The 22266-nt window shown below is 38.2% G+C and overlaps 1 protein-coding gene across 1 annotated transcript in view; it reads left to right on the top strand.

The window, feature by feature from the left end:
• The first annotated feature begins 15285 nt into the window (after nucleotides 1–15285).
• The window catches only part of GUCA1C (guanylate cyclase activator 1C), a 32548-nt gene continuing 25567 nt past the window's right edge, over nucleotides 15286–22266 (top strand). Inside the window, exon 1 of the mRNA XM_051628714.1 lies at nucleotides 15286–15477. Within this exon, the coding sequence (XP_051484674.1) occupies nucleotides 15286–15477 (192 nt within the window). The remainder of the gene's footprint in view (nucleotides 15478–22266) is intronic.

The following is a 22266-nucleotide window of genomic DNA, read 5'->3' as shown; positions in this document are numbered from 1 at the left end:
CAGTTGAAGTGATTACATGCTATATATCAGTGATGGGAAATTGTAGGCTGGTACAAATCTGGAAGTCTGGTCAAACGCAAGATTCAGTTTCTGCCTCTGATAGAAAGTCTGCCTCCAGCTGAGTACTTTCCCTTCAAAGTCAGTCTTGCTTCTGCTTCTTCCTTTTGGACTTTGCATGTAGAAAGGCAGAGTGAGTGAAGACGCTGACCTGCCATTGCCTTGGACTGATGGATGGGAGGTTTGGGATCTTTCATCTAGCTTTTCATAGCAGCTGTTAATGGGGTTCTTCCACTAGCATCAGCTCAACCACTTCTCTTCAAGGTTTGCATATCTGCTTATTGTGTTATGATGTCAGGATACAGACACATTTAAGATAATTCAGTCAAAGAGTTACAAAAAGCTTAATCTTTGTCTAGCTCTAGTAAAAATGCTTTGTGTGCACACGCGTACTTTTTTGTTCTATATTGTAGCCAGCAACTGAGTGCCCACCAGCCACTTGCTCACATCTCCACCCACCCTCACTCCCCAAGAAATGGGGGAGAGAATGGGAAGAGCAAAAGTGAGAAAAAATTGTGGTTCAAGATAAAGACAGTTTGATAATCTGTTTCATAATAATGAGCTTGTGTCTGAAAATGTATTGGATTGAAAGGGGAAAAAACTAGCAAGGAAGTATTTATAACTCAGCTCTGCCATTTGAAACCCATTAACATCAGCAGGCTCATTTCTGATGAAAACAGAAACTGAGGTAAAGTAGGATGCAATTGCACCTGATGAACCAATAGCATCTGATTCCTGTTAGCTCTATCCATGTTTTTATCAAAAGTTTGGTAGATTAACACATAGAAAACTTGACTTTATTGTGATATTTTATAAACTTTGTTTCAATATGAGACTAAAGGCTTCAGCATGAGGAAAGTTAAGAATAGACTTTACTGATGACAGGGGGAAATTTCTACTTTGAGCTTTAATTTGAATCAATGTGATTTTATTGAATTTTAGTGGGTTTTAACAAAACTGTTTATATAACAGGACTAAAACCTTATTTTGCTTTTATCTCATATGGAACAGCAACTAACCAATCTGAATGCCATCTGCCTGTTACAGATTATTTACTTGACAGAAAAGTCATCCTGAAGAGCTTTTTGTTCTGCTTGCATTCAATACATAGCAATTTGAGTCTTCTATGTAAGCTTTTTTAAAGAAATGATTGTTAGTATTTTTTTAACTAATAAACATGCACATCTTTACTAAGGGCAGACATGTTTAAGAGCTCTTTAAAGATACTGTTGTCAAATACTTCAGCTGGCTAGGTCTGTAGACTTATTTGAGAGCAGCAAAAAAGTAATGACATACAAATGTATTTATTTGATGGGAAGAAAAGAGAAGCAGCTTACTTCTTCTAAACCAGATGGATGAGAAGAAAGCTTGCCTTTTAGAAAGCCACAGCTAGTGATAGAAAACAAAATGCAATGCATAACACAGTCTGTTCTGTACAAAAGAGTGAGTTAGAAACTGGGGCTAATGATCCCCTCAGGTTTCAGGGATGAGATTTTCCCAGAAGAATTATGTCTGTTGCCTTGTATTTACACTTCTGTTTTTTTGGTGACAGTACAACCATTAAATCTATTTCATTGGTCTTATATAGCAAACCAACAGGTAAAAATGTCCTGGTGGTGATTATGTAAAAAAGCTTAATGAGGAAGCACAGAAGCTGATCACTGAATTAGGAAACACATTTGTCACTAATATTAGCTTTAGAGACAACTGGGTCTTCTGCAGTGGAAAAGGAATTAAGACTAAAAGTCCATTTGAACATGTCTGTGATTCTATAACTTAATGGAATTTAACAGCTTACACTAATAACGATGTAGCAGATTGCCCAGGGAAGTTGTGGAAGCCCCATCCCTGGAAGTGTTCAAGGCCAGGTTGGATGGGGCTTTGAGCAACCTGGTGTAGTGGGAGGTGAGGAACTACTATGCAGGAGGGATTAGAACTAAATGGTCTTTAAGGTCCCTTCCAGCCTAAATGGTTCTATGATTCTGTGATTTCCAAAACCATTTCAGACTGGAATCTTTGTTCATTCAACAGGTACACTGGTTAATTGGGATCACCTTCAATATGATATTTCATTTACAAAATATAAATATTAGAGGATTAGTATTATTTGAGGATTGCATGATGAGGAGGATCTTCCTGAGATAGTTACCTACTTCTTCATCCCAGAGTCAATCATGTCATATAACTGAGCACAAACCAATTAAGATCCACCTTTTAGTGCAGCAGATAATCAGCAGCCTCTCCTTTTATCAAAAGTAACAGAAACTGTTCTCCTTGCTAGCAACCTTTTTCTAGACTTGAGTATGATCTTAATTTAGTCATGTATGGAATTTTTTCTTCCATACCCATTGAAATGATTATTTTACCCTTTTAAAATATTTAAATAATAATTACAGTAATTTTTAAGAAATGAATAATAATTTTACATGTAACATTTTCCTGTAAAGAAATGCCTCTTGATGTCAATTATATCTATACAATTCTTACTTATTCTTGTTCTTCTTCATTTCCTGGTATTTTATTTGATAAATATAGGGTTAATACCATAAACCTGATTGTCTTGGTGAAAACACCACCTTTGTTCTTTTCAGAAAGAAGGCTTTAAAATAAATGATTAAACACTTATTCCCTAAACTGCCAAAAAAACAGGAGTTACTCTAAGCCCCTGCTGTTCACCCAGTATATTAAAGTCAAGGACTTGTCCAAGTTTTGAGATCGCTTAATCACCATAGCTTAGCTTCAGTTGTTCATTTTTAGCATATAGTTAGACCAATATAATTACTACTTTAGGCAGCTGTGAGAAAATATGTGTACCACTGTAGCTGCTTAGCTACAGTGTGCCAAACTCAACACGTAGTCTTGCAAGGCTTCGAGCAACATCTGCTCTCTAAATTTGCTATAATAAGGCTCCCTAGGCTGGGCTCCCTAGTCCTGTCAGGAGGGTTAAATGCCATGTAGCATTCAGCCAACTGTCTTGGCTTTGTTGGTTGAATGAGTTTAAAGATGTAGAATTTTGCCACACAGAGGTAAAATAAATGGAAAAAGCATTTTGGTAACACTAATGCAGGTATTAAAATAATGCTGTATCAGACTCAGGTAGCATCTGAACAAATATTTTTTCTGCAGTACCTCAATCATTTATTGTTATGTGATTTCTTGCACTCCTGCTGTGTGCAGTATCAATTTCTGCACTTTACAATATGTACCAAAACTGGGAATTACTGCTGTGAAGGGAGTGGAACGCCTCCCTGATGAGGAAAGGCTGAGGGAGCTGGGTCTCTTTAGCTTGGAAAAGAGGAGACTGAGGGGTGACTTCATCAATGTTTAGAAATACGTTAGGGCGAGTGTGTGGAACATGGAGCCAGGCTTTTTTCAGTGATGTCTAGTGACAGGACAAGGGGACAAGGGGAATTGGGTGCAAAATGGAACATTCTGTTCTCTGCTTATTTCATGTACTGAAGAAGTCTGCAGAAGTCTGCAGAATTAGACAGAATGCTGATGCTTTTGTGGCATCTTCCCTGTGTGTGGAGAAGGGCATTTGAAATGCCAACCTCTCATTTACTCTCTTTTCTACAGTGAATACCTGAGCAATCCTGCAGTACTCATCTTGCACACAGGCAGGTTTACATACAACTTCAGTCTGTGCTTCAGAGCCTTGTGTAGAAATAGAAAGAAAGTTTTAGCACTGCATAAATATACCCAGAACATAATATAGGTCTGATCAAGTTTTAACCAACCTAAGACATGTGCCTTGCAGTTTTACAGCAAGCAGAAATTCTCAGGTGCACATAGATCATCTGGAGGTGCACAAAGATCACATTTGAAGTGTGTTCTTTTAATAAGACTATGTGTGGGTGAAAGTTAGTTTTGAGGATTTGGCTTCTCTGTGTTGTTTGTTCATGCTGTAGCAATGCAATTCAGCTGCTTGAACAGTGGTTTTTAATAAGGTAGGGAAATTAGAGGGTTTTTTTTCCCTTTACAAGTTGAATTCCCATTTTATAACATTATGTAACTCTAATCTTGGTTTCAGCACTTCAGGAGGATAAAAGTGGCAGGTATTTGACTCTTTTCCTGTCACATCACCATAGTGCAATGGTGGATTTAGCAGGGTGAAACGAGGATTTTCATCTCTTACTACCTCTTATGTCTGTCTCTGAAGCCAGTAATAGCCATGCTCCCTGTGGGTGTTCAGGACTATTTTTCAGGGATTGAAAGACTGTTTCTTCTTCTGGACAGTGAATGGAATTAAGAGTGAAGCTGAAAATAGTTTGTCCTTGGATGAAGGAGGAAAACTTTGGTTTAGTGTTGAAATTCGTGGTCAGGAAATTGCATAAACTGAATACATAACTTATTGGCAGATACTTGTTTCTACCAGGTTTGGATGAAGACTGAGGGGGGTGAGAGTATAACTTTGAAACATCACGCTTAGAATTCAAACTAGATGCATTGTGGCAGCAGTGCTATCCAAACCCTTTTTGCGAGTCTTTTCCATTTTTTACTGCATTTTTGATCTGGCTCATCATGCATTATGTGTTTCACATAGGGAGTAAAATACGAAACCAATTCACTTTTAGATTTGGCTTCTGAGACTGCCAGCTCTGTAGTAAAAAATAAGGTGTTATGTCAGATTCTGAAGACAGAATTAAAGAGAGTTTAAGATATTTTTAGAGCATTTATCTCCTGAAACAGGAAGGAGTGACATACCAAGCAAATGACAGAATTAGGAACATATTCTGTACTCCTGATACATTGATCATTATAACCAAGAACCTCTAGGTCAGGTATAAAGAATACCTGGTCCCATAGAAGGCTTCTGCTCTACAGGAGTCTTTTTCATTGAACAACCATCAGATAAAGCATAGCTTAGTAGATTCTTCTTAAATTAAAGAAAATTATGTAGGCGGGAACTAAGATTAAATAGACAAAACCAGATTTCTTATTTAAGGATTACCAACTTGTGAAGTGAAAAAGTAAAGTTGTAAAGAAGTTTTTAAAATATTTGTTAGCAAAATTATAGCATTTCTCTTTGAGTGAATATAGTTGCCATGGCCAGCTACGTCACTAAGACTGTTAATATAATTGCTCTAAATCATTTTCTGAGAGGAGAAAACTAATTTCTAAATTAGAATATATGTTGAAATGCCTCAAAAAAGTTAACAACTTTGACAGAGGAAAACCTGCTGTGTTCTGTTTTCTTATTCTTTGATTCAGTAAATGCAGTTTGTAAAACAGCATGAGCATGCTGCAGTTCAACTATCAGATTTTAGATGATGCATTAAACAGTATCTTCAAATGTGTGTTATAAGCTTGATATAGCAGCCTAATTATTATTATGTGCCTGAAACTGAGAAGATGTCCAATAAAATTGCCAGAAGTATCAGTGGTTCCCTAAGGTGACTTTTCTGCCAATAGGGAGAAATACATTAAACCCAGCCTCTCAATGCTGTTACGTGGGAAAGCACAGCTGCCTTAATACTAGAAGAACAGGTATCTGAAAAGCCAGAGGTGTCAGACTTTGCAGTCAGACTTTTTGCAGGGAAAAGTAAGCCAGTAAGAAGACAGCTTCCCTTATTCTCAGCACAGTGGCACAAAAATTGAACGTGCAAGGCAGCATGTTCAAAAAGCTTGCAGTATGGTTTCTAAGTGAGTTGAGCCTCTGTCTGTGATTTTAGGCTGCACTTCATTTATTGAAATAGCATCCATTACTGATTTGCATCCATCTTATGGCATACAGTAATTCAGGCAGGGTTTTTAGGCAATGCAGCCTTGGCAACATGAATATTCTACCTGAAAAAAAGATCCTCCTTCATCCCCTTCCTCTGTTGGTACTCTTAACCTCCTTACTGAACTCACAACCACTGCACACACAGCTAGAGACATGAAGTTGAGTCGAAGCTGCCACATCCCTGCAGCAGAAGGCAGCTTTTCTGCACCTCTCCAAGAACAGAGGGGAGTGGCATGGGAGGGAACCTCATTGCTGAGATGCCAAGACACTAAGTCAGGTATCAGATCTGCATGCGCTATTTCTGAACCCAGCAGGGTTTCACTGCAAATTTCTTTCTGAGACAAATCTCTTTCTGTGCTGCAGCTTCTTATCTGAAATAAAAGTAAGTATAATACATTTTGTACATGAAATTACTTACAATGTACTTGTGCATTATTTTGATTTTGTAAATCAAAATGTACAAGTAAAATACTTGTAAAAGGATTTTATAAAACATCATGGACTTCTCCATCATCAGTGTAAAATTAAAATAGCTTCCTGTTCTTCTGCTGGCACTGTGTGGAAAACACACTAATAGCATTGGATAGCACAGACACATAGTGAAGACACACTGGATAGCACAAAAAGTTGGTCTACAGTGCAATTCTTTAATTTCAATCACAGTAAATTACACACAATAGCTGCCAGATGGTTTAGAATCATCTTATACAGCTGGTTGAAAAAACATAATTAATATTCATAAAATGGAAATGCTTTCTGTTGCTTAAAAGTCTACTAAATTGGAAACTGCCCACCAAGTAAATCTTCTTCAATCTTTCCAAATGGGATGGTGCACATTGAAGTTGTGTAAAGCTCACTTTGCCTCTATGATTTTAACCTTTATCCATGAGCCATTTTCCTGATGTTTCTTTATTCTGATATCCTGCTCTCTTAAGACCTTCTGACGTTGTGATACAGACACAGTTCCCGTTTCAGTGGAAAACCCAGTGACGCCGCCTGACACATAGCCACGTGATGATGTTACAGAATTGATCTCAAGGAGTGCAGTGACACAATTTTTCCAGTGAGTTTTGTAAGGGAAGTAATTGGCTTCTCCTGTTTTTCAGTGGAGGCCACGTCTGCATTGTCCCCGTCCTTAGCTGCACTGAAATTTTGTTTGAAGTAATGTACGGGGTGCTGGTGCCCAGGGGCTGGCTCCCCGGGGCTGAAGGGGCCTCTCTGAGGGGTGGCCAGGTCTGCCCTGTGCCTGGCACAGCCAGTTCCAGCGAGCTCGGACTGACCCCCCACGGAGCACGGCTGAGCCATGATGGTGGCACCTCGGGGAAAGCCTGTGTCTGAAAGAGAAGCGGCTGCAGAGTCATTGAGGGGTGAGGGGATGAGCGTGAGAAACAGCCCTGCAGATACGAAAGTCAGAGGAGGAGAGGAGGAGGTTCTCCAGGAACTGAGAAGAGATTCCTCTGCAGCTCCTGGAAGAGACCATGCTGGAGCAGGTATCCACACTGCAGCCCGTGAGGAGGGCCATGCTGAAAAAGGGGGATATGCCCGGAAGGAACTGTTGCCCATGGAGAGCCTGAAGGACTGCAGCCCATGGGAAGGAGCCACCCTGGAGAAGGGGAAAAGAGTGAGAAGGATGGAGGCAGAGAGGAGCTGTTATGGACTGACCACATCCCCAGTCCCCATCCCCTGCATGGTTTGAGGGTGGAGGGTATTGAGAGGGAGTCAGTATTGAGAGGGTGAAGTTGAGTGTGGAAAAAAAGGAGGGCTCTGAGGAAAGTGTTGTTTTTATTTGTTTGTCTTTTCAGCATGGTGTTCTATTTTAATTGGGATTAAATTAAATTAATTTTCTCCAAGTCAACTCTGTTCTGCTCATGCAGAGCAAACAGATCTCTGTGTCTTTATCTTGACCTGTGAGCTTTTTAATTTTATTGTCTCCTCCATCTTGATGAGGAGGCAGAATGGGTGGGCATCTGGCAGCCAGCCACAGTCAGCCCACCTCAATAATTTACAACAGAAACTGGTACATTTTAGGAGCCACTCTTGGTAAGTACAGCTACTCATCTTGATTATTTTTACCAGTCTACATTACATGTGCTTAGTTTCTATCTGGACAACTGTTACCCACTTGTTTCTAAAACTTTGCAGATGTACAGTTAACTCGGAAGGCAGGACTACAGCATCATTCAGAGAAGCTGAAGTTCACTCTACTCTTGTTAATAAACTGCTTTCCTCTGGCTTCTTCATATTGCTGATCCAATTTAAAAAGGAAACACCTTCCAGACACCTTTAAGGTGGAAGTTGAGATCAGATATTTTCATGCAAAGTTTGACCAGCTTCCCCATCAGGGACCCAAGAAACATACAGATTTGTTTTCAGGGATCTTTTTTCCTATTTTGTCTTATGTTGTCTCACAGCATCAGGAAACTTCACTACCTATGCATGTTTACTGGGGGCTTGTGTTACTGGAAGATGTCCAAAGTGCATTTTCACATTCTCTGAGGTTTTTCACAGCAATAGACTTCAGTTTTTCAAACTTTTCCAGGAACTGATCTGCAGAATTAAACAGCCTGCTATGGTTCTTCTAGTGAGCTTCATTTTATATCAAGGGATTTGAAAAGCATAATAGTATCAGAAGGCAGGTTTAGCCATTCTGGTCTTCTTTATCTCTAGTGCTTCAGACATACTATTTTTAAATACACTAATGTCAGCTTTAATGCATAGGAGGATAACTCAGGTGGGACTATGTCGCTATTCACCAGCTGATGGTAAAGAGCTCAGCTTTAGCTTTCAGTTATCATCATAAAATATTGTGTCAGCCAAGACTATAAAAGATTAATACAGAAAAACTTAGTTCACTTAAATGGTTTTGTGAAATTTGAGGGGGGGAAGAGGGTGAATACATTAATTTCTCTGATAACAGGCTGGAAAATTTGTTCTCTAACTTGTTAGTGCACAACTAGGATGGTTATCTTTGAGTAAATTGTCAAATTTGTAGAAATTGCTCTAGGAGGTGAACCCTGTGACTCAAACCACATCAATGTGATGAATTTTAAGAAATGTGAGAGAAGAAATATGAGTCTTCAAAAGGAATATGCAACCCCCACTTCTTAAACTAGAGAGCACTTTTTATTAAATCAAATCTTCAAACAGCTCTGGAACCCAAATCACTTTTCCCCCTTTATGTCTTTTTAAATTTTGATTGCAAGGCTGAATCCAGTTTTTCAAGGTTTAAGAGTTCAAGTAGTTTACTCTTAATGGTGACATAATAAAAAAATGTTAATGCAAAAAGTAATCTGTAATACATCAGCAAAAATTCCTGGAAACAGTGATCTTTACTTCCTAAAGACTATCAGATTTTCTGTGCCTTTCTTTTAATTGTATGCATTGATTAAGAACAAACATTCTGCTTCTAAAAGCATTAAAGCTGTCCTTTTCATTTCATAGAGTGCAACTTCTTTGTGAAAAGTAAATTCTCTAGCATACTTTCGTCAGCTTTTCAGACTGAAACACAGAAGAATACCTTTTGTCAATATTTGGTGAAGAAACACTTGAATAAATTTTGTGCCTACTGATATTTTTTCATGTCTTAAAATTTGTGAAGAATTACAGTACTCAGGCACTATCTTAAAGATTGCTGTGGCGGTGTGAGAACTTTGCAGGGCAGACAGTGGTGCATAGCACAGTGGTGATGAAATTCCTTTTGAGGAATATAAAGCATAAAAGGCTGAAATATTTTCCTGTGACTTTCTTGTAAATTAAATTTCATGCTGGTTTTATTTTTCTGTGTTGCCTCTCAGAATGTAATAATAAAGGTTGATAGTAAGATAAAAAGCTACCAGTTGCCGTTTTGTTTTCTTTGTTCTGTGTATTAACAGATCTTGCTCTCAGCTCTTTGGGGTTCTTCTGACAGAAAAAAACAGGAGGAAGAAAACAAAACTTCCAAGCTTTTCAGTCTAACCTCAAGAATGTAAAAAACTGGCATCGTGCCTGTCAACCAGCTGGCAAAAGTTCAGATAAAACCTTTTGGATATGCTATAAATAAGTTACGGCGATCAGCTGAGTCCATGAACAGACATGATAATCCCAGATTCTACCCAAGCAAGGACTGATGGATTAGATGTGATTACTGCTGTCAAATCAAATTATGACTTATTAAATGTAAGATTTCTTTTCAAGGCTAGCAAGTGATAAACATGTTATGTAGGTTCTTCAATTTAAGTTCGTATAATCACTTTACAAATAGTAATTGTTATATTGTTATACCATTTGGTGAATTTCATGATATTTAGTATACTTTCGAAGGAGAAATAAGTTTTGTCTCTCTCTTTTTTCCATACTGGGTGTTATAAAGGACTTTAGTTGTATTTAGTAACTTTACCAATAAGTTAGAAACAATGTACAAAACTAATTTTGAGGCATCTAAAAAAGTCTGTAAGAACCACTGCAAATTAATAGTAATAATAAAAACAATAGAAGAGGGAAAATTACAGGTTAATTGCCATCTACTAATCTCCTCAGTGTAGACTGTCACAACTCTTTCTGACTTCTGTTCTCTTATTAGCTGCTATCAGTAAAACCCTCTTTTGTCCCTGTATGCATCATGGCTTTGATAGTAGACAGATTTCTGCATATATATTGTCACTTAAGAAAACAGATACAGAGCAAGACATTAATTTACAGGTTTATTGCTCTGTCTTCAGATTTGCATATTTTCACATACAAGCAGGCTGAAAATCTTGAAGGTAAATTAAAACAGAAAGGGTTCTAATAAGGAAGCACGAAGCCTGTGTGAAAAAATGATGGGAAGATGCAAATAGAAACTGGATGGAAAAAGTGATTTACATGAATGGTTTCATAATAAATGTGCAAATTACAAATAAACTGGGTTTGCCTGCATTGTACCCAGACATCCATTTCAGACAGGACCGTAGAAATAGCGTAATCTTTTCCAAAATTGTTGCTCTTCAGTCATTCCATCTGACCACCAGCTGGAGAAAGATAAGCTAATTCAACACTCTTTGGATCATGTCTGGAATATGAAAATAGCCATACTTCACTAGTCAGGTCAAAAGTATTTTTGATCCACTCTCCTGTCTCTGGCAATAGCCAGGAGCATGTGCCGAGGGAACAGGTACCCTCTCTCTTTCCAGCAGCCTGTGGCTGTGGCTCAATCAAATAACATGCTCGTTAAATGGGTTTTAATGGACTTTTCCTCCATGAAATTGTCTAATTGCTTTTTGAATTCATGTTTACTTTTACTCTCCATACGACCTTGTGGTGACCAGTTCAACAGGATAAATACACGAACACTTTTTTCTTTTTGAAAGAAAACTGAGTCATCTCTGTCTCAGATTATTTTGCAGGAATATTTCAAAATTCTCCAGAAAGGCTATCTTAAGTTTAAACCAAATAAGGCTTTTCACTTCAGTGACCTGTGATTTTTCAGGCCATAGTTAAGCTTGGTGCCTTTCACCACAGCAAAGGCATCAGTTAAAAATTCTAAATGGCAGTGTCTTCCTATATCCTTGAAGTGCAAGCATCTTACTGCTGTGGATTGCAGACTGGTGGTGCTAATATATAACACTGAAAGAGACTTAATGAGAATTTTGCTATGGGGAAAAAGCTTGGCCAGAGTTTAGTCCCTTAAAGCTTCTGCATAAAATAGCTATTGATTTCCGTGTCTTGATATCATCTTCATTGCCTGTGATTTTTGTGTTTCAAATGTTACATTTTACCCTATATTTTATAGTATCATGCACAGAAAACTTAAAAATTTCCTAGATAATTTTTTTCAGAGCCTCGAAGGCCTTTATTTAGAACCTGTGTCAGTACCCTTACCACAAGGGGTAAAACGTGGGGGAAGAAGAGGTATTTACCTACAAAACCGATCTATGGCAGGGAGAGAGGTCCATGGCTCCTCACAGGACCCGATGCAGTTGGATTCTGGAGCGAGCACGTGGGAAACCACAGGAACCAGCAGCCCCGCCAGGGAGAAGAGAGCATGAAGGCAGAAGGGTAAGGCTTCCAGCTCTCCTGGTTTTTATAGATTGTGACAAGAAGTGGGAGGGAATACTGACCCTTCCAGTCTGTCAGGGTCCTAAGGACCCTCTCTTTCTCTATAGGGTGTCCAACACTGCATCAGGGACTCCCAAACCATAATAGAGGGATTTAAGTCTTAAGAATTAAATTCTGGTTTTCACTCTGATTAATAAGTTCTGCTTCTTCTTTTCAGGCTTCACACTTCTTTTATGCCTGAACTTTTTTTTTTTCATCCTTTCTTGAAGTGCCTTGCATTCTCAGTCCTGTGAGCCTCTCTACTAGGTGTTTCTTTTCCACTCAAGCTGCTTTCCATCCCCTTTATGGGATACATTTTCTCCAATGTCTACAATGCAAGTTCTTCACTACTTCTGTGTTCTCCCTTATTCTACTCTGGATTTTGCTTGTAGGGTCATACACATGAAGAAATATACTCCCCAACTACCCTGGATACGCATACACGGTAAGTCTGAGAAAACTGTCCTTTAACTTGAGAAGTATCTTTTCCTCAGAGTGAAAGCAAGGGTAGCATTAAATTGCTAAAAGGAACCGTGTTGTCCACAGAGCCCTTCCAATCTGCAAGCATTAATCCCCCAGTTAAACTATCCTAAAAGGAACATGGCCTACAAACTCCTTTAAAAGCAGTTTCTTCTCCTATTTGCACTTAATTCTAGCTTCCATGTTTCCATTTTATTCTATCCTATTGCACTGCTTCTTTGAGTCTTCTGGGTGTTCTTTTTTTAATTATGACCTTTGCTGATAAGCATTTCATGCTCGTTTAATTGCTTATTTTTCAAATGCTGCAGTGTAAAAATTAAGGTTTTTTCAGGTTCCTCAAACAGGTAATATAGAACAGCTTGGTGATTATCTTAAGTAGACTAAAATTTAGGTAACTAAATAAATTATCTAAATAACATGTGAATTGCTCTGGCATTGTAAACTTGTTTTCTGCAAGGACAACAACAAAAGTTAGGAGACTCTTCCATGCCATATAAAAGAAATATGCATGCTTTCAAGAACTGAGATGGCTTAGTTGTCAATACCTGCATTTAGGCTGTCACTTTTTTCAGAAGCACATTTAAAAATGAAAATGCACGAGAAATGATTGTAGGCTTCTGCATCTACAGAAATCTAATTATCTATGGCTTCTGAAACCTATGATTGAAACCTTTGATTAATTTTTTTTTTCTTTGAATACTGCTGCTATTTCTGGAAAAAATAAAAATGGACATCTGAGAACCATCTGATGTTTACAACAGTTCCTCTTTGGCTGAACAAGAAGTTTGGTCTGTATACACTTGCCAAACTCTGTGTCAGCATTTCCAGTTATTAGCTATTGAAAATTCACATTTGATGACCAAAGATAAAAGACTGAAGATTGCTACTTCAAGCCACCTTTCTTTTGCTTGCTGTTCTTGGTTATGAAAAATACAGCATTCTTCATCTGCTAGTGATACCTTGGAGTGTCTCTACATACCACTTCACATGTTTCAGATTTATTCTGGTTTTGTTCAGTATTTTACACAGGTAATCCCTGCTGCTTCTCAGTATTGAAGGCCTTGATCCTATAACTGAGGGCATGTTAGCAGACAGCTATTTTTGTGCTGGGGAGACTGTTGAAAGTGGTTCAAGACAACACTAGAGATTAGAAAAATCACATTTTAATTATAGCTACAATATATGTTGCCATTTAAGTCCTCCAGGTATCCAGGTGCACTTTTTATCCCTGTCTCTCCCTCCTTAGCAGCATTGTCCTGACAGGCAGGTCAGACACTGGGTTATGCAATGTAGTTAGGAAGACAAGCTGAAAGCCTGTCCCAGACACAGCCCAGCTTGCACCAGCCCCATCACTTTTTCAGTGAAAACTTGTACTTCTGAGAAATATTTTGCAATTCTAATCCTACGTGATTAGTGCATCCCAGGTCTTTATTTCCCTAAAGTATTAAACAGAGTTCAGAATAATGCCTAATTACATGAACATGCATGCTGTGACATAGAGCCTGCCCTAAGCTTTCTGACATGGGCAGCGTGCCCAGGTTTGGTTACATCACCCAATGGATGCACTCATTGCTCATTCCTTCGGCCACCTGAAAACCAAGTTTTGTGACATGTCCAACAGTAGCATTCATTTTCTTTGCAGTTTTGAGATCAAATTTGTCTCTTGTGGCTGTTGATACCACTTTTGCAACTGAAGCAGCCTGAAGCTTGGCCCAGAGGAAAATTCAGCTCATGCAGCTGTCCAAGGGCAGCTGGACTGCATTCTGTTCTGTAGAATGGAGTGGAAATACTGCTCAGGTAGTGCTCTCTTCTTGTAAGACCCACCAGAGTATGATTAGTGAGACAATATCCTTCGGGTATGCTCAAGTATAACATTTGTATTTTTACAGTCTACCAGTTTAGTCTTTAACTGCTGCGTGCCATAGCAAATGCTGTATGGCTTAAATACTGTAAAACATGAACTGCTGTGTATTGCTCTACAGCACAGACAATCTGATATTACACTACAAGTTTCCACAAACAATTTAAATCAATAAAAGAAGTAGTCCTGCACACCCTCTGCTGCTGGCCACCCTTTTCTATCTCCTCTTAATCTGTTTTCTAGTACAACACAATGTTTTGTGAGACCATGCAAGGCAAAATTTAAATTATGTTGTCTAAAGCTAACTATATTTATTACTATTCAATTTTATTACAAGCTTTTGGCTGGGTCTGTTCTTACAGTTGGTTCCAAGTGCAACCACAAGCATTCATGATGGCCTAAGGGAAGGGGAAGCATGGGACTGAATGAGCAGTGGCAGTGGGGAAGCAGTTTTTAGGACACCATTCGCTTACATAAGACTCAGATGCTTGTAGAAGTGCTGTCTCATTAAAATAGCAAGATTTTGTGCTTACTGTATAGCTGCTCTCATTTTTTTTTCAGGTTATCCAAGTCAGATCATGTTGCAGTTTTGGCCTATAAGGTAGGATTTAGACCATGGTACCTAACAAAAGTAATAAAAATGAAAAGTCAGTTGCTGCAAGGCAGTTACACAAAAGGTATCCAAGTATAAAAATGGGGCTGAATGCTTAGTTAAAAACTTGTGAATTATAAAAACAAAGGTTTAGAAACTACTCTCAAAGTCCCTGTGTGTTGCTTATTCAACATTCATACAGGTTACATAGCTTTAGCACCACAGTTGCCAACACAAGATGAGAATCAGTATAATTGGTCCTGATGACCTGCTGAGGCTCTGCAACCTGACTGTGCACAAAGACCATAATCAGCTGGTAAAACCATGGTGCACTAAAATTGGGCACCAGTAATCTTGCTAGGCTACTATATTTACTTAGACTATATTGGCAGAGATCTGTAAGAGGTTTAAAGTAGCTCTCAAAGAGAGAGTTGTTATTTGAACAATCGTTCTTGGGAAGCAAGAGTGAACATTTGGATGAACAAACACTGAGACAGGTTACCTGTTATGTTTGACACTATGGGTGCTGCTGGATCAGCGGATGACATTAATGCTATGGAAATTCACCATTGGTACACAAAATTTATGAGGGAGTGCCCATCTGGACAACTTTGTCTGCATGAGTTTAAACATGTCCTGGATCTAAACGGACTTACTCCAGAAGCTAACAGTTATGTTGAACAAGTATTCCACACATTCGACATGAATAAGGTAAGAATTCATTCTTAACTTCCTGGCTTTCTTACAGCTGTATCATTTGATGCATCCAGCAACACATTTCATTGGGCTGGCAATGCTCACTATTTAGAGATAACAGAAGCAATTGAGAGATGATTCAGTAGAAAACTACCTGCAAATAAACATGAGTTGCAGGCAAAAAATTTTGAATGCTCTGTTCCAAGTACATTTTGCCATTTTGAAAATCATATACGGTCATTCTAGTACATGTTGAATAGTTTCTCATCTATGAAATCTGGATTTTTATTATTATTTTCAGTGTTTATTAGTATTTGGAAATTTTATTTGTACGACTCTGCTTGAAGAATCTTTTTTTTAAAGCAGTTGGTGTTTGGCTGGATCCATAGGTATTAACGCTTTAAGAATATGCAACATAGACACAATATGATTCAATCTGTCACTGGATTCATTCCGAGCACCTGCTGTGGCTTATTTGTGTATCAGTCAATCCCCCCTTTTCAAAGTCTCATCTGTCTGGTTTTCATCTATCATCCAAATTTTTCTGGTTAACATCCTAGGTCATCCCAAAGGCATTCAGCGGCTGTTGGGTTGCATTGCTGTTCTTCCGACTCTGTGTTAATGCAGGTTCCTTCTAGCCATGAAACCCATCCAGAAGACTGTGCTTTATTTTCCCCTTAAGTGAAAATAATTCTTGATATGAAATGCTATGGAAGAAGTGGAGAGTCATATATAATTCATACACAAGTGTCTGTCCTAGACTGAAGTAAGATTTAGGCTGAGTTGTCAATACTACTGAAAGTCTGCTTCCAGATAAGAGAACAGATGGGCTCACCATGGTATAAAAACTTATTTTAAAAAAATATATAAAATAATAATAATAATTAGTGTTCTCTGCCCATATCATTTATCTCAATGAATTTGGAGATGTAATGAAAAACGTCATTACATTACATGAATTACTTTAGTGGCAGGTCAAAACTGGTCCAAATTGTAGCCAGAACTAATCCAGACAATTTCAATTTCCAGAAAGGGCCTTTCTGTTCTTTATTATGAAGTTAATTATATCTGTTTCTGAAAATGATGAGAGTATAAGGTACCTTGTGTGTGGTTTTACATTCAGCCTTTAATTTCTTACATGGTGGCCAGTAGAATAAGAATTCCTGGTTTCGGTGCTTTTGTTCACCTTTTTCTTGTTACACATATTTCCATCTCCAATTCAGCTTGCTTTTTTGGGATTATGTAGTTCTTTGCTACATAATCTTCAAGTACTATTCCTGACAAATCAGGCTTATCGCTTTTCTTCTCCCTGCCAATTACCAGATGGGTGAATATACTGGGATTTTATTAAGTAGCATTACCTAACTCAATCAATGTGCTAATTATAGGTGATGAGCAAAATTCTAGTCCATAAACATGGAATCTGACTGGCAGAAATTGTCAACTTACTATGTTCTTCTCAATTCACAAATTAATGCATTAAATTCCCCAGTAAAGCTTTACCAATGCTAACTTTATTGGGTAACATACATGGACAGTGTCTGAGCTCATCTAAGAGCTCTTCATTTGAGCTTTAATGTATACTGCAAAAAGCACTTGAGAATTCATTACTGTTGAAAAATACTTGGAAATATTTCCAAAATTTGCTTTAGACAAATATTTTCAAAGCAACTAGTGAGTTGAGGATGTTTCAGAAAATCAAGTCTGCAGCTGGTTTTAGTTACTTTTAAGAAAACTGGAACACACATGAAATAAACACTTTCTGAAAATCAAGCTTCGGTCAAGGTGATAGCATACCAGTGCAGGACCAACCACAGGCAGAGCGAAACAGAAGTGTTTGCCATGAGACAACTGAGGGTATGGAAAGGGGAGAAGAAAGTACCCTTCAAACAGTTTTTTGCCAACAGAAATGCCTAGGAGAAGTTGCCAGAACTGCTGATACTGTTTTATATATTTTACAATATCTAACAAATATGAGTAATGGGTTGAGGGGGGTGATTCTTTGCCTCTACACTGCCTTTGTGATCCTAGAGAAGAGAAGGCTTGAGGGAGACCTACAGCAGCCTTCCAGTACCTGAAGGGGGTATAGAGAAAAGCTGGGGAGGGACTTTTTACAAGGGCTTGTAGTGATAGGACAAGGGGTAATGGTTTCGAACTGAAAGAGGAAAGATTCAAATTAGGTTTTTGGAATAAATTCTTCACTATGATGGTGGGAAAACACTAGAATGGGTTGCTCAGGGAAGCTGGGAACTTGTTATGGTTCTGAAGAATACTTTTCTGTATCTAGGTTACTCAGAGTACCTTTCTCTAAGGAAATGTAGCTAGTCATTCTGTATGAAGAAAAGCCTTAGGTGAACCCAGAACCTGTCTAAACAAGCAAAGATCTCCAGCTCAAAAAGGTGAGGAGCTTTTTGTGTTTTTGTGTAGGCACAGTGGGTGTTGTCTTTTCATTGGTTGGTTGGGTTTTTACAAATTACTAATTGCAGGGTCTCTCTCCCCATACAAATAGCTTGGCACATGGAAAGTAGCTTGTTCAAGTTATCATCTGATGGATATTAAGACATATGCATTAAACTTGCCAGGTTATACACAGATCAGAGTTAAACTTTTACATAGTCCTATCCATCCATCTCTGATACCTTTCTCCTGTTTCCCCATTACTTTTTAATCAACAGGCTTATTTCAATGAAATGGCAAAGAGCAGGCATTTCAGCTAATTAGCTCCTAAAGTTTTCATAAAATTTGGCAGCTGGGTTGTGGGGACACACCGGCATGAATGCCCCACTCCTGCAGAATTCAGCTTTTATTCGTTTTTAGGGTAACAGCTGTCTGGCATTACAATTAGGCACTTGTTTCCTTTTGCCCAGAGAGGGTAGAGAGTGGAGCTGGGGTACCAGGATGCAGCAAAAGATAGAGTCTGTATAAATCTACACTATTGTTTTGCTGTTCCCAGAAGAGCACGTTAAATTAATGTTCCATGTTAAACAGAAAAAGATGTTTCAATGTTTTATCCATTTAGAAGTCTTCCCCCCATTTTAATGAAATTAAACAATGACTTGGCTTTTAGGGCTTCATAAAATCCATTATAAACTTGCTTATGCTAGGCTTATAACTTCATTATTTAATAATGAGCTCCCACTAAAGATCTGATATTCATTTCTAGTTCTGTAAGAACTCTAACAATCTGTAACAGTTCTGTAGCAATTCTGCATTAGTTACTGTAATCTGAGGCACAGATTTTATTGTAGATTTTCTTAGCTGAGCTGTTGTAGCAACAGGCCCAGGAAAATTTATTCATTTAGAAGGCAGGACTAGGTTGGCACATTGAGAATAGTCACATACCTGGGATTGTATAGTCTCTATCCTTTTGCAGCTGGAAATGATATGAAGAATGTGGAATCTACTCCCAGATAAAAGGCTGGCAAGTTTTTCTCCTTGTCCAATCTATTTGTTTTAACATAGTGGCTGGAAATGCTTAAATGCTTAGAAGAATGAATCAAATGAACCAGATTGTTTTGCCTGAAGGTTTTACTTTTTCCTTTTAAACACAAGAAAAAAACCCTCTCTTTTTGATGAAATAATAACAACAGTATAATTTTTCATGAAACAGCAACTGTATGGATACAAGATTCAAATACAAGACATACTATCTAGATAAGTTGTAGCTCAGTTTTATTTTTCTTTTGCCCTGAATAAAGCCTTGTGAGAGCCTTACTTAAAAAAACTGTGGCAAATGAGGACCAGGACCTCTTAAGCCATATGCCAGGATTTTGTAAGCTTCCCCTTTGGGATTCACACCACATCTGTTTAGTTTGATATGATGTATATATTTATCTGTTGCAATGTATGTTTCCTGTGAAGTCATTCTATGGGGCTCCAGGCTGGCTTAGCAAATGAATTTTCGTGAGAAGAATGAGTTGTTGGTGTACAGCTTGCCAAGAGTAATGCATATGGGATTTTTATGGCTTGGCACAAGCTTTCTCAGTAATTGTACCCTCATACTGTTCTTGATCATTCTGACTATATCGACACTTCTCTAACAAGAGCATTACTTATGTGTAGTACAATTCAAATACATTTGTCTTCTGGATTCTGGTCTTAATACAGAAATCCAGCTCAAGACTGCTTTGCATGAAGAGCAGAGCCAAACGATTTAATTTCAAGATGACTCAGCTCTTTGCAAGTTAGATTAACCAAGTCTCTTTCCTCTCCATTACACTTCACTGGAATAACAACCTACCTGATTTGGTCAGCTGAATCTATTTAACTCTTTTTTAACAGAACACACAGGCTCTTTTTTAATTGGTTTGTGAAAGAAACTACATGTAAGTCAAGGTTCTGAAGTAACATAACATTTAGATATGCAAAAAGTAATTATTTTTCAGATTTTCTTGCCACTACAGTGCAATTATATCTCCAAGTCAAAAATTGTAGGGTTTTTTTTTCTTTTGTTTTCCTTTTTTTTTTTCCCTTGAAGTCTCTGCATTACTTTTCTTCCATTAGAGGATCAGATTTTGTCTGCTGCTGCAATGGTAAAAATTATTGTCAGATCTTTGACATCACTAGATGAGGAAAGACTTTGGCATCTAACATCCTGCAGGATATATTTGGCATTTAGGAATTGAGATTCCATGCAAACAACAGACTTCAGTATGCTGCAAGTTTCTCCCTGAATGTGAATTTGCTGAAGGTGCCTCTATCAGCTTCCAGTTTCTATGATACTGAAAGTGTCATTCCTTAAATATTCAGATTTCTGTCACTGTATTATCTGAAAATCCATCACTGAGACTGTGTGAACAGAACGTGTGTTAAGTGGATTATGCAAATGAAGCCATATGATTACTTTTTAGTGCCTCCCCACACTCTTCCTGTTTCAGAATTGTATAAATATGGACACATTCCTAGCTCTTTTTACCTTAAGATTATATGAAAAACACCTATTACATGCTTGCTTTAGATGAGAGTCAGATTCAAAGTATGTACTTTATATTTGAGAGTCATGAAGAGTCTGCCTGCAGTTAAAAAGCCCCTTTCCTGAATTTCAGTAGCTCACTATATCCTCTCCTCAGGTTCCGGTGTGTGAATTTTACCAGTTTTTGTATTTAAATCACCTGATGTTTCCTGTGAGAGGTTATCAGTACATTTGTTTTCAATGCTAATGTTGGATGCTGTGTGGTCTGTTTACATATTATCTTCCTTCACCTGGCACACACCCAAGTCACCATAAATAGCACCAAGTCTGTCTGAGTTCAGGAAGTGTTTGGATGATGCTGTCAGGCACATGGTGTGATTCCTGGGGTGCACTACACAGGGATAGGAATTGGATTTGATGATCCTGATGGGTCCCTCCGACTCAGCATATTATTTGATCATTAGTATTTTGCAGGATTTATGATTCTACCTGTTTTCCAAAGGGCTGAATGCAAAGTCCTCCAAACAAAGCATTGCTACAGTATTTCACAGTTTGCGAAGCATTAAACATCCTCTTAGCCAGCACATGTTTAGTGCAAAGCATTGTTAAGCTTAGCAAGAGTACCAAGACTGCAAATCTGACACAGGATATTACACAAAGTGAGCACAAAATTCATGTGCCATCTTCAAGAGAGCCCCTGCAGAAGCAGGTTGAGCCCTGGGAACACATTGAGTTGTCAAGAAAGCTCCAGCCGGAGAGAAGGACCCACCTGTGCAAGCCTGTTTGCATTCAGACAGGTCCTCAGGACCTCAGGAATATCCTGTGGAGTTTCTATTTTTACCTAATCCAGATCTGCTGGGATCTTTAAGAGGTTTATGGTAGTTTTACAGCTTCTGGCTTGTGGTAGAATTCTAGATGGAGATGAGCCAGAAAACATAGGAGCAAACATTGTGGTGTCGATGGAGAGAAAGGGTGGATGGTGCTGTAGGTGCTGGGAAACCAGCTGATGATTTTCCTGCAGTAGAAAAGAGTCAGTGGCACTGGAAATTTCTTAATCAATGCCCATTCTGGGCAAATTACTCTCCATGAGTTTAAGAAAATCCAGGGTTTACGTGCTACAAAGTAAGTAAATGAGTATAGGCAAACAAGAACATTGAGCAGATTATTTCACATCTTTGCTAAGAATCGGCTAAGAAATTTTATTGGACCATTCTGCCATGAAATGCATGAGTTAGCAATGAACAGTACAGGACTTTGGCCTAGTGATATCAAATTAGAAGCAGTAGGTAACAAGAAATTGTTTCGGTGTTTTTCTCATTAATTTCCAGCAGCTGTGCAGCATTACTTAACCTGAGAAAACTGAATTTGTTTGACTCTTTTCGATGTAATTTAGCTTGTGTAAGAGAAGAGCTCTTAAAAAACCTACTAAACAAGTTTGATTCCATGTAGTTGGGACTGGACGAGAGTCTTAAAACCCTCCTGTTCCCTGCTTTCATGGCTGGAAGGTTGTGTGGGTAGTTCTGTCTTCACTCTCATTTTCAAAAATTATCTTCTCCACCATTTAAATGCAAAATCTCTTAAAGAGCCATTGAGCTGCATTTTTTGACAGTTAAAATGAATCTTCTTTATTTTTTATTTTATTTTATTATCACCATTTTTATTATTTTTTTGAAAGTTTGTAAAAGAGTCGTACAGCTGTTTTACTTTCCTACCTACCCCTTAAAAAAGGCAAGTCTTAAAGCTGAGATGTGGAAGGAAGGTAGACTTGAATTATTGCATAGATAAGAAATCAGAAGACCATCTTCTAAAAGATAAATGGAAATAAGCGAGAAATGCAATAGAAAAAGTATGGTAAATAATCAGGAATTGGCAGGAATAAAATAAGTAGATAC

This window comes from Apus apus, chromosome 1 (assembly GCF_020740795.1).
Source record: "Apus apus isolate bApuApu2 chromosome 1, bApuApu2.pri.cur, whole genome shotgun sequence".
Classification (NCBI taxonomy): domain Eukaryota; kingdom Metazoa; phylum Chordata; class Aves; order Apodiformes; family Apodidae; genus Apus; species Apus apus.
The sequence above is the reverse complement of the archived record's forward strand: the minus strand, read 5'-3'. Positions and strand labels throughout refer to the sequence as shown.